A 13,699-nucleotide genomic window follows, 5' to 3' on the forward strand; every position below is an offset into this window, starting at 1 on the left:
AGCTTTACTATCAACCCTTCCTCCAGGCAGTATGTTTTCACACCTAGTATCCTTTTTATTTTATTTTTTTCCTTTTTTGGGGGGTACACGGGCCTCTCACTGTTGTGGCCTCTCCCGCTGCGGAGCACAGGCTCCGGACGTGCAGGCTCAGTGGCCATGGCTCACGGGCCCAGCCGCTGTGCGGCATATGGGATCCTCCCGGACCGGGGCACGAACCCGTGTCCCCTGCATCGGCAGGCAGACTCCCAACCACTGCGCCACCAGGGAAGCCCCCTAGTATCCTTTTTAAATGCTAAATCATTTGTTAGTTTGCATCAGCTTCATGTAAGATCGTTTCTGGCTGGTACAGCTTCCACTGTCACTTCGTACTTGTTGTATTGGCGTGGAGCCATTCCCTCGAGACACTTACCTGCACATGACAAGCTAAGGGTAGTCTCCGTGCAGGGGAGGATTTCGAGTGCTGAAGAATGTTAAGCCTACGGAATTCTCCTTCCTCCAAAGTGCCCAGTTTGTCCGTCTGCAAAGCTTTGCCCTAGTGGGGCTCCCAACCAATCAGGAACTAACAGAGAGGGCATCTCAGAGAACTGGGATTGCCAGCACACTTGACTTCCCCTTCCCTTTTCTCTCTTCACACGATCTTCCTATCACTCATATCTTAAACTTCAACACCCCAATGAGGTGAGGGTGGTTCTCAGGACCAGACTCTTCCTCACCCGCATTTTCCAACTGTTCTTCCTCTGGAGGCATCCATATTGCAAATTCATCCTGCACTTAAGACTCTCGTTCCAAGTCTTCTCATCTGTACTTATTATATCTACATTTGCCTTCATCTAGTTGCCACTCCATGGTTTCTCCCTTTTGGCAAAGGCCTGGTAAGTGGAGGATGAATCTGGTCTTCCTTAAAGCCAACTTCCGTCTATGGTGGGTGCTCTGAACTACACCACAGACTCCCTCCCTGTGAAGATTCTGTTACTAGCACTGTGCCTCTGAGCCTTTAATGAGTATTCCTGCCCACCTACTTGAAATGGCTGGCATAAGCACAACAGCCCAAGCCGAACACTGCCTGCCTATCCTTTAAACTTCAGATTTGTTTTGCTAAAGCAAAAATCTTGGATGTGTCCTCTAACCTTCTGCAGAACTACTCTCTTCTCTCAGGACAACCAGGAAGATGCAGTTTTAATGGCAACGTCTTCGCTCTATCAGTCTGCAACCACAGAAAATCTGTACTCCAGACACATGAACTTTTTTTCCTGGGGAGATATAACACTTGCCATCAAACCCTGAGATACTTTCATGTCTTATGCTTCTTGGTGGCAGTGTGAACACAGCCTGAAGGCTAATGCTAGCACATTCAACCACAGTGTCGCTAAAAGAGGAAGGCTCGTGTGCCCAAAGGGCCCGTGCTCTTCAGAGTATGGGAACATGGACTGCGGTCAGGCCAGAACTGGGCTGCAGGGATTTGGGCAGCAAAGTTGCTCAATGGACTCTTTGCTTCCCTCTCAGACCTAAGACCTGCTGAGGAGGGCTATTGTATCTTCAAATGGGGGAGCCAGGAATTCCAGTCAGCCCGTGACTCATGTGGGGGGGGTGAGGGTGGGAGCAGAAGCTGAGTCGACTGGCCTGTTGCAAGGAATGGGAGGGGTCAGCACAGACCACAGGATCCAGGGCTAAGATGTTTCCTGGGGTCCCAGTGCAGGCACGATAAGGTTTTCTTCTGTCAGAAGCGGCCTAATGGGGCTGTGTATGTGTTTCCTGCACCATTATGGGTGTTTACCTAAGCAGAAAGCTTATGTTTAACAAGTTAAGTAAAAATTAAAAGTGGGCTTCTCCTAACTTTTTATAACTGAACAGTATCATATTTTCTCAATGCCAATAATCAATCACTCTCTCATGTCTCTCAGCACATCAGGAGATAAATTAGCAACTCTTTTAAGAGTCTGACTTGTATCAATTTTAGAAACTTTCTATAGAAAGGTAGTATATAAAAGATGGTGTCTGCCTTTCCTAAAATTTAAGATTTTGGCTTTGTTGAATCTGAAGTAAGATTTCAATAGACAACTTTAAAATATAATTAACCTTTTTAAAAGCTAAGTCCACCTTGAGAGGAAAACCACTGGAATTAGCAATGAGAAATCCAATTATAAAAGTTTACATTTCTAAAAATTTCCAAATATTAAACTGAGGTAATAGAAAAAAAAAGTGGAGCAGGTGAATATTCAAATCAGAGATTCTCCAATTTCTTAGCTCTCGGACTCTTTGCATAATGCCGCAAATCAGTAGTCTAGGGAGCTTTTCAGCTACATCCTAAAGCTCTCCTTTATAAGGAACTCCACACTCTACCTTAGGAAGCTCTCCATTATTAACCCTGATGATAACAAAATCCTTCCACCATGGACCAAAATAGAAATGTTATTTTCTGGTTTTAATATCATCAAGCACCCCATGGTATTTTCAGCACAACAGCAGATAGTCTGGAATGGATACTTATTACCCTCAAGCAAGATCTTTTTCTAGTGCATTGTGTTGAAATAATCTCTTTAGGTGTGAGAGAGATATTTGGGTCTGCTCCTGAGCAGACACTAAGATAATCTGAACTGACTGTTTTTATAAGATTGCCTTTAAATGTTATCATCATGTCATTTCAACTTCCCTCCCTCTAGGTTAAAAACACTACTAAACCAACCACAACAGAATTTGGTTTACATAGTCAAATCTTTCCTACAAATTACCGAAGGAGGTACTGGATGAAGCAGATCCCCTCTACCCAACACCATTCTTAGCACTTCTGAGAGAACCAGTGCCCTCCATTCCTTGAAATTTTTATAACTACTTTTTTGGAAATAATTTTTAAGTATTTTTGTGTTATTTTTAACATAACAGGGCTTTACCATATTCACACTTTGTGCAACCATGATAACCACTTAATTCCAGAACACTTTCATCAGCCCAAAAGAAACTCCTTACCCATCAATGGTCACACCCCATTCCTGCTCTCCCCAGCCCCCAGCAACCACTAATCTACTATCTGTCTGCATGGATATTACATATAATTTGCCTGTTCTAGACATTTCATATAAAAATGGAATCATATGTGATCTGGATTCTTTTGTACCTGGACTCATTCAGTATGCTTTCAAGGTTCATTCACGTTGTGGCATGTATCATATTTCATTCCTTTTTGTGGCTGAACAGCCAATGGCAAGATATACCACGTTTTGTTTATCTACTATCAGTTGATGGGCAGTTTGGTTGTTCTCACTTTTTGGCTATTGTGAATAACACTGCTATGAACATTTGTACATACGTTTTTGTGTACACACGTTTTCACTTCTCTTGAGTATATACTTAGGAGTGGAACTGCTGGGTCATAGAGTAACTCTATGTTTGAGGAACTCATGGTGATTCATGCAATTCAGTCCAGCCGCATGGCCATTAATGGGTCAACCAGTGAAAATGTTATTTCCATCAGTATCAAAAGGCTTTCTATAAACAACCAGGAGTAACAACCATTACTCTCCCCAGCGCTCTGTGGCATGTCACACTAACATTAAAGGAAACTAGACTTATCTAACACAACTGGTTTCCTGGTAGTTCATGCTTTTCTGGCTGCCTCCAAACCAAGTGGAGCTACGTCTGCGAATCATCATGGGGAGGAGGGGGGGTTGCTGGGAACAGCGACACTGAAGAACAGTTGCTTACACACAGGGCCTCTAGAGCATCTTTTGGTTTAATTGTCCTGTTTCAGGCACCAGTCAATCAGGTCCAAAATCTATATATTTTCAGCAGATTGATTTTTTTCAATTGAAGCATGGCTGATTTACAATACTGTGTTAGTTTCAGGTATACAACATACTAATTCAGCATTTTTGCAGATTATATTCCATTATAGGTTATTACAAGACAATGGGTATAATTCCCCGTGTTATACGTATATCCTTGTTGCTTATGTATTTTACATATAGTAGTTTGTATCTATTAAACCCATACCCCTAATTTCCCCCCCCCTTCTGAGTCTGTTTCGTATATACATTCGTATTATCTTTTAGATTCCACATATAGGTGATATTATACAGCATCTGTCTTTGCCCAGCGTATTTTACTAAGCATAATATTCTCTAGGTCCATCCACATTGCTGCAAATGGCAGTATTTCATTCTTTTTTATGGCTGAGTAATATTCCATTGTTTATATACACACACCATATCTTAATCCAAACACCTGTTGATGGGCACTTGGTTTGCTTCCATATCTTGGCTATTGTAAGTAGTGCTGCACTGAACACTGGGGCACATGTATTTTTTCAAAGTAGTGTTTTCATTTTTTCCAGATACATACCCAAGAGTGGAACTGCTAGATCATATGGAGGAATTGCTAGATCTTATGGTTGCTCTATCTTCACTTTTTTGAGGAACCCCCATACTGTTTTCCACAGTGGTTGCACCAATTTATATTCCCATCGTCAGTGTACAAGGGTTCCCTTTTCTCCACATCCTCTCCGACACTTGTTATTTGTAGACTTTTTGATGATAGCCATTCTGACAGGTGTGAGGTGATACGTCATTGTAGTTTTGATTTGCATTTCTCTTATAGAGATGTTAAGCATCTTTTCATGTGTCTGTTAGCCATCTGTATGCCTTCTTTGTAAAAATGTCTATTCAAGTCTTCTGCCCCTTTCCTGATTGGGTGGTTGTTGTTTTTTCTTTTTTGATACTGAGTTGTATGAGCTGTTTGTATATTTTAAATATTAACCCCTTGTCAGTCGCATCATTTGCAAATATTTTCTCCCATTCCATAGGTTGTCTTTTTAGTAGATTGAGAAACTAAGTCTCTAGATTACCAGTTGGCAAACTACAGCCCATGGGCCAAATCCAGCCAGCTACCTGACTTTTTTTTTTTTTAAACAACCTACTAGCTAAGAGTTCTTACATTTTTAAATGTCTACATTTTAAATAGTTATGTACGTACCTATATGTAACATCCACAATTTGTATCTTGGCTCCCAATGCCTGAAATATTTATTATCTGGTCCTTTAAGAAAAAATTTGCAGACCCTTGCTCTAGATGATACTCAGGCAAATTAAACTAGTCTCCAGTCTTAATACCAGAGATTCCCAAACCATCTTTTCCTGACACCTCCATGAAATTCAGAATTCTTTTATCAGTATGATCATAAGCTTTCAAAAACTCTTCCCATCACATTCTAATTTTGGAGAGCTTCTATAAAATATGATCTATATAAAGCTTCAAGGAAATAGTGGTACCTCTTTAGATTTTTAGAGATTAGAAAAATATTACATACTTAGGGATATTTCTAGAGAACAGCTATTAAGCACTGAAATCAAAGGAGCTTTAAAAACAAGATGATACGTCTATTGTTTTGCAAATAACTTGGAAGCTATCCTTTCTAAAGGGCAAGGAGATGATCTACACAATTTCTCCATTGTTCCCTCATCATCCCAATAAATCACCTCAGACTATTGCTCTGGGGTCCAGCCTCAAGTCCTGAGCACAATTTTCTCAAAAGATGAAAAGTGGAATGTACATACCTTATGTTAGCTACTCTTTTTGTTAAGTGGCCAATTCCGGGATGTGGAGGTGTTCCCCAGGAATCAAGCCCATACAGACACAGGCTTCTGAAGCGCCAAACAGTAGTAAGAATTCTCTCTCAGCTCTCCGCACTACTCTGGGTGGTGAAAGACAGTCCTTTTCAACCTCACAACTGGCATTCTCTTTCATTACTTATGGCGCAGGCCATCCGTCAACGTGAGACAGAGCAGGAAGCTGCTGGAAGGAGTGCGTGCATCCCGCTCTCCCCTTTGAACGGTCTGCCGCCTCACTGAAGAACGTTTTCTCCAGATGCTGCCAGCAGACACTCTGTAATATTTAACCCACAAATCATCACATTCCCCACCCTCTGAGCTGGGGCTTGTCCTTGAACCTCCCCCATAGCGAGATAGTAACCAAGCTGGCCACTGATACAATAGCTCTTTACAAACTCAGTAAAACCTGCCACACCATGGAACCGATACACTAAAAACATTGCCCTCCTAACATGAAAACATCCGCTGTAGGTAAATCTCGGACGGTAATGCAGGACGCTGCACACATCTCACAAGGAATAAATCCTGGCTAGCTCACTAAGGAAAATATTTTATCAATGTAAACATATCAGCCACACAACTGCACAGAAAATTAGAGCAAGTGTATCTTGGAAACGGAGGCATCTTGCAGAAACAGCATTACAGGCAAGTCACTTCAGATCCTGCAATGTCCAGGAAAACTGCCTTGCCTCTGAAGAAGGAAACCATATTGCTGTCTGGTTGTTTCAGGAACCAGTATGGATTTTTAAAAAATGATTCTTGAATTATATCTACTGTGACATGTTAAAGCCACCTACAGAGCGAAGTGTTTCCAAACCATGATACTGTAACTTAGAAAGATGATTGACAGGACATACTCACACTGAAAAGGTGCTGCCACATGATCGTGTCCAAATCTTAAAGGGAATGAACCTTCAGTAGACTGCTCTCCCGAAATCACCTTCTGAGCTGCAAAGTACTTGGGCTTGAGCACATATTCCTGGGCCTGGCCATGATGAATCATCACATTCTGTGAGGAAAGGGGTGTCACTCTGGAAAGAAACAAAGTAAGGATAAGGAAATTAATAACGGACTTTTAAAGTCAACTAAGAAGGAAAGAATAAGAAATCAGTTAAACTTAGAAAGGAGCATAAAAATTTCATGCAAGGCTAATTTTTTCCTTCAAATACTGTAGTCATGACATATTAAGAAATAATAACACCTTACCCTTGGAAACCTCCAGCATAAGGGGGACTCTGCCTGTCCAGTCAAGAAGTATAAGGACATACAGGTCGTCAACAGACGGAGTCTATCAAAGCACTGAAAGCACAGCTACCATGAGCCCTCATGCAACGCACGCAAGTTATATTTAAGACAAAAACATACATGAACAGGTATGTATATCAGGAAGGTATTAAACCTCTTTGAGCTTCACTTTCCTATTCTGTATCATGGAATATCTACTGCACAGGGCTAAGAAAAAAATTCTTGTAAAAATCTGAACACACAAAAACTGAAAAATATTTTATAATCTTTTGAAATATAAATTATGATGATGGGGAAAAACACACTCATAACATTGTAGTTAACAGTTATTTTAATATTTTATGCTGTATCTCAATGATTAAAACTGTACTATTTAGGTTGTTTCATAATTACTAGTCCCTAAGAATAATAAGAATAATAACTTATGACAATCTCATAATTTTGTCAATGACACGAGTCAAGACCTCTGAGGACTCCTGAACACGATTACTGTGTTTTCACCCTCCTGGTTGAACCCTTTTCTCTTCTATGACAGTTCTGCTGCGTGTACTGTATACTTTAAAATAAGCCTTCATCAAGATTTAATCACTCCCTGAGGGACAGAATTGAAATCATTCACTAAGCAAGACAAACAATGTAGAATATAAAGAAGATACATCCACTAATCCTGGAAAATGCAAACTTGCTATTAAAATTGTTGGAACAGACCATTTTAGCAGCAAACTGAGCCTCTGGAAGGAAACTTGCCCTCTGCTATAATCTTGAATATTATTGACTGTGACACGTTAAAGCCATCTAAACCGAACAATATTTCCAAACTACCATACTATAACTGGGGTTTTGTGGCACCTTATTAGCATGACTTTAGCCCAGTCAACCATCTTCCCAAAAGACTGGCCCTAATGAGGGACTATCTGAACAAGAGGAAGAAAAGACACCACGGGTGGCGAGCAAGAAAGATAAATCATCAAGCCACCAAAAACACCCACACAGTGTCTCATCAAAAGCAGTAGCAGAATCTTGAATAAACCCAGCCTATCGGATTCATTCTGGTGGGGATGGATGAGGTATTTTGTGAGACAAGACAACCATTAGAGACAAATAGAAGAGGCTGGGATTAAGGGTGCTTCCCTCTTAGCCAGTCAGCGATCTAAACCTATTACATTCAACCCTGTAGTCCCAGGAAAGCCTAGGAAAATACATCTTGTGCCTAGATTTTCCCAGACACAATGCCGTGGAAGGGCATTCTCTTAGTCACTGGATGACTGACTTAAGTTACTAAAAGCCTAAAGCTTAACATTGTAAACACTTTTGTTTTGATGATGTAAGTGTTGGTTTGAACTTTAAGTATGTTTGATTGGGATGAAGTAGAAAGTGAAACAGCTGGACACATCTGGTGGTGACTGATAAGAACCACAAGGCTGCTCTGTCAGCCTTGTGGAACGGGGAAGCCCTCCTTCTCATCTCAGGGGCAACTCGCTCCCCAGCTACACTGTCAACCCCGTCACTATACTACTGGGACCTGCTGAGAGAAGTACAGGCTGACTCCTGTTCAGAAGAGGACAGCCCGGCATTCCAAGAGACCTTGAAGCTGCTACAACTAATTCCTGCTCTGACCACTGCCAGATAAGGGTGACCGTGGGCTCTGCCTTCTAGTTCAGGTCCTCCCTTTCTCTCCCCTCTGAATCACAGAAGTGAGAAGCAGCAAGAAACCGAGCTGAAAGCACATGTGTGTGTGGGCTCCTTTTCCCTAAACATAACAAAAAGGTAATGAACCAACAAGAGAGCTGTACCAGGTCTAGAACTTGAGTAACAAACGTCAGCCATCATTAACTAAAGGAAATGAGTAATAGTACTGGTAATGGTACCCACGTCTTACTATAACTATCCTACAAGCGACAAACACATTGCAAATATGAAACTACACAGAGCTGTGCTTCCTCGTCCTCCATCTCCTTCACTTTCCTCCAATTCGAGTATGTGAATAAACACATGTGCTCGCAAAGACACACAGACACACACAGATGGACAGACACACAGACACACACAGATGAACAGACAGGCCACTCTGTCTCGTGGCTTCATGCAGAAGCAAAGCCATAAGAAGTGACACCATGTGGGGCAAGTAGAGGCAACTGTCCACTCACTCATTCCACAAATAGAAATCAAGTGTAATCACCATCCTACTCTCTGTTCCTCACCTCCTCCTTCATGGTTGGCATCTACCTTTTCCTCTAATTTCACCCTTCACAATTATATCCACTTTGGACCATCTCTCAGCCTTATAAATATATATCCTCTTTAACTCTTCTTTTCCTTCTCTTTTACTCAAGTATATGTAGTGTTTCCTACCTCCCAGGGAAGAAGAAAAAAAATCTCACTCAATTGGGATTTTCTCCTCTCTTCCCCCAGCCCTTTACATAAAAAAAAAAAAAGGCTTAACAATCGCTAGTGAAAATCAGATCTGTCATAGCATTATAAATAATTTTTTAAGGGAAAACCAAAATGTTTAAAGAAAATTAGATTAAAATGAAAACTACAGGACCCCTGGTTCAAAATGGATTTGCGGGCACCCATATATTTTCCCTTCCAAGGAAGCCCTAAAAGTTATAGGTAAGGAATAAAAAAAGAAAAATCCAGACTTGACATTTGGCTGTTATGCAATAGGACAGCCACACTAGTCATTAAAATATTGAAGTACTCTGTTCTGACAAACATCTACTGTCTCAAGCCTTTAGTGTTCCTCCCTCCCCCACTCCACTGGACTCCCCAGGATATCCACTCAGTCCCATAAGTAAGAATTTCACATTTGACAGAGCTGGAGACCTCAGGGTCTCGGCTCCAGCATCCTTTCTGATGTGTGGCACAGGTACTGACCAAGGATACTAAAAATGTTTCACAAAGCCCATTAACACATACAGGAAAAATTTCAACAAATCTGTAAGAGAGGAGGGCAGACTGAGAAATGTTGACTGTTGTAGCAGGAAGGAAGCCATACCTAAATATTTTAACTTCTTTTATCTCAATCTACAGTAAGAAGCACATTTTACATGGAGATCCAGTACACATCCATACATATTTTTTTAAATACAGCTAACTATTACAAAATAGTATATTTATCCTTACTATGCAAAGGACACGAATATTCTCTCCTGTCACTTTTTTAAATGACAGTCTTGAACTACTACATTGATGTCATGACTTCCTGACTCCTAATGGGTCACAAAGTAGCTTAAGGACACTGGTCGAAAAAAATCGCACAGGCACAGAGGAAGCCATCTTCCCAGGAGACCACAGACATGTTCTGGATACTCAAACCAAGTAAAGCACAGGGTGATAATGAGAAGTAGGGCTGAACACTGGTGTCTTCACTAAGAAGGCTACATATGAAGGCAGCTGTTCTCCCTGATTCTAGCAAAGAGAACATCCAAGGGTCAGGCTTCTACCCCCATCAGGGAAAAAATGAGTCTTCTTCTCTAAAAGAATGGAACTATGTGGTACAAACCACAAAACTTACTCCCCCAGAGTAAGGCCCTCTCATTCTGGTGTTTGGAGATCCCCTAGCTTCAAGATTGGTTTCCCATATTTCCCCTAAAAGGAAGGTTGCCAGGCAACCAGGAGACAGGGAGCTCCAGGAGAATGATCCTAGGGAGAAAAGGGGGAGTCATGAGAATGGAAAACATGATTGAGATTTTGGAGAAACTTGACTATATATACTCAGTTGACGGAATGGGAAAAGGGAGAATCCATTCCCATTTGATGCTAGGAACACACTCCTTCAGAAAGCACAGAGATGTTGACTGTGGACACACAGAGGGAGCAACCCAAGCACCCTATACTGGGCAATGAGTGGAACACCCACAGACAATATTGCGAAGGCTGTAACTGCTAGAAACAACCCATGTGACCAACGTAGGTGATATAAATGTACATACCTAGCTGGAGGAGGTTGGAAAATTCTGGAAGAGGAAGAGGAGAAGTGAAGGGAAGATGAGGAGAGCCACTGCCCTCATCTTACAAAATGGAGGGTCATGAGAGAACATTCACAACCTTGAAAGATGAGGTTGACCGAAGAGGAAACAGAGGTTTAAATGTGTTGGTGGAGTATGCAGAGACAAACTCTTAATACTAAACAATGATGTTTGAGAGGTAGGGTGGGGAACGAGAGGTGAAATGAATCAGCTGAATCTTCATCTCCTACGGCAAGCAGTTTTTAGACAACATTTAAAGGGAATAAATCTAGCACTGGCAGAGGTCACTACCAGAAGGAGTAATAGGACTTGAGGATTAAATTAAGGGTGGCGGGGAGCAAAAGGAAAAGGAGTCAAGTGATGATGAAGGTTTCCAGCCTGGTTGACTAGAAGGGTATTTTTGGTTCAAGTCCAAGAGGAAAAGTAAAGGCAAGGAGGTGTGCCGAGTTAAGGCAGTCAGACAAAAGGGGAGAGTGTGTGGGGAAGATAATTATGTTAGTTTTAGAGATAGAAATGTGGGGTGGATCTCTGGGGAGCAGATACAGAAAGCCTGAGTTTAGGAACAGTGATGTTCCAAATTCTTCTAAGGCAAAAATGTTTCAGAAAAACTATGGAACCACACAGTCTTGGAGGCTAGTTGCGCTTAAGGGGTGGGGACACAAAGAAAATCAAGAGGAGATAAAAACAAAACGAACATAGATACAGAAACGATAAGTGGAAGAAAGTTTCTAGATGGAAAGGAGAGAGGACCATCTGAAAATTGCTGCAGGAAAGGCAGGGAAACAAGCAATTGGAAAAAGCCACTGGGTTGGGTTGTAGGTCAAAGCCCCATCAGCACTGCCACTTTACTAGTGACAGGAGTGGGACTGCATGGGGTGAAACACTTGATGGGTGCTCTACTGGTGACACTCGGAAAAGGAGAGAGGCAGGCCAGAAATCAGGGGTACAGCCAGCCATCTGAAGACTTGAATCTGTGTAAACCTCTATCTTTGTAACTAGAAAGGAAACAATTACATAAAACTTCTTTCCTTAAAAGAAGGGATTAGTTACACACTGTTTACACTTCTGCCTTCACAGTGGCAATTTTTGGCACGAGAATGGACTAAATTTTTCCATATCTCTGCTAAATCCATTATCTGACCTGTAGAGCAGGTGGGAGGATCTGGCAACACCCAAGCCCCTTTCCACTTAAGGAAAGGGCTTTGGACCTCACAGAAGGGAGCCTCCAACAGGCCATAAAATGTTTCCCACAGAAGGTAGGTCTGACATGATCAAACCCTCTCCCCTATGATTAGGGCACTCAGGTTTATAATCAGGATGAAGAAAAACTGGGAGAGGAAACAGTGTTGCCACAGAGAAGTCACCTCCAGTCTTTCAGGGCCTGTTTCTCTTTACAAAATTCAACTGGTCATATGTGCCCTGGTTGTGTTTCAAGTAGCTTAGAAGCGTGGGTGAATGCTCCTCAAAGAACAGAATGCACCAAAGTAAATAAGAAATGCAAGCTGTGATTTGAGGGAGAAAGGTTCTTTCCTGCAAAGTTCAAGGACAACGTGCAAAGAGACGGACAAAGAAAAACCTCCCTCTAGGAAGAGGTCGCTAGGCAGAGTAACACACACACACACAGAGGTAAGGGGAGACAAGTGTTTGTTTTCAGTAACCCCATTCATAGGAAATTATCTATCCAACCAAAAAAAATAAGGAGGTAAAAGGCTGCTGATGAGGAGACTAAAGGACATCACAGACTTCCAGTAACAGAGTGAGGGCTGGAGCACGCCAGAACAAACACAGAGAAAGTGAAACGAAACAAGCAAACACCGTCATGAGAACAGGAAGAAAGTAAAGATTACACTGAAAATATCAACGTAGGGATAGACCAGTAAAAAGTCCTACACTGCAAATGAGATGAAAAAGACAAAAAATACTGAAAAAATAAAATTAAGGAAGGTAGATATTGGGGGTTGGGGGGCATGTTGGAAAGACATGGAAATTAAGGGAGCTTTGGTGGTCATCATGAATAAACATGGTAAACGCAACCAAGTTGAACCGATTTTCTTTTACCAGTGGTTCTTAACTGGGGTGATTTGACTCCCAACCAGGGACATTTGGCAATATCTGAAGGCATCTGTAATTATCAGGACTTGGAGGTAAGGCGCTCACATCTAGTGGGTAGAAGCCAGGGATGCTACTAAATATCCTATGACATACAGGACAGTCCTTCATGAGAAAGACTTATCGGGCTAAAAATGTCAACAGTTCTGAGGTTGAGAAACACTTCTGTAACCATGAGCTTTCATCACAAAACAGGTGTCATGAATACCTGAGTAAAGAGCCAATGGCCTCCAGGAGTAGCAATGAAGATGTCCACAGAAATGATGCAGCCAGGAACACAGGAATTTAGATTCAACAATAAAGAAATTGATAAAAAAACATACAACTTCCACCTGTGTCTTTTGGCAGCCCCATTAAGGCCACAGGAAGGTGGCCTTGTACTCAAGTTGTTTGGGTGGCTTGGGTGTAAGGAATGCTAGAATATCACTGAAAATGTAATGGGATGGCCAAGAAAATAATCACTTTTATTAGAACTCCTCAAAGGAACAGTATAGAATGTGGTTGGAGAAAACCCTTGGAGATAAACTGCTTAGCATTGGGCTGAGGATGTGCCATAAAGACACGATGCAAAAATAAGATCTGGTCGGTCCCTAACCCGCTTTCTAAGGAAGGTGAGTCCCATCTACTGTATGGCTTTGGTTATGCCAACAAGGTCAGAAGCATTTGGGGCCAGACATGAATTGTCTGGGATAACAAGGGAGAAAGGCTCAGGGCTGCACCAACAATTCTTCACACTACTCTCACGGTCTTCACATTCTCCTCTGAAGACATGTG

General features: G+C 41.8%; 1 protein-coding gene across 7 annotated transcripts in view; it reads right to left on the reverse strand.

Moving 5' to 3' along the window:
- The window catches only part of LTBP1 (latent transforming growth factor beta binding protein 1), a 424,762-nt gene that overhangs the window by 270,250 nt on the left and 140,813 nt on the right, over positions 1-13,699 (reverse strand). For all 7 annotated transcript variants that reach the window (XM_033838746.2, XM_033838748.2, XM_033838744.2 and 4 more), the window contains exon 4: positions 6,462-6,631. In XM_033838746.2, the coding sequence (XP_033694637.1) occupies positions 6,462-6,631 (170 nt within the window). The remainder of the gene's footprint in view (positions 1-6,461; positions 6,632-13,699) is intronic.

The sequence above is a fragment of the Tursiops truncatus genome, chromosome 14, assembly GCF_011762595.2.
Source record: "Tursiops truncatus isolate mTurTru1 chromosome 14, mTurTru1.mat.Y, whole genome shotgun sequence".
Classification (NCBI taxonomy): domain Eukaryota; kingdom Metazoa; phylum Chordata; class Mammalia; order Artiodactyla; family Delphinidae; genus Tursiops; species Tursiops truncatus.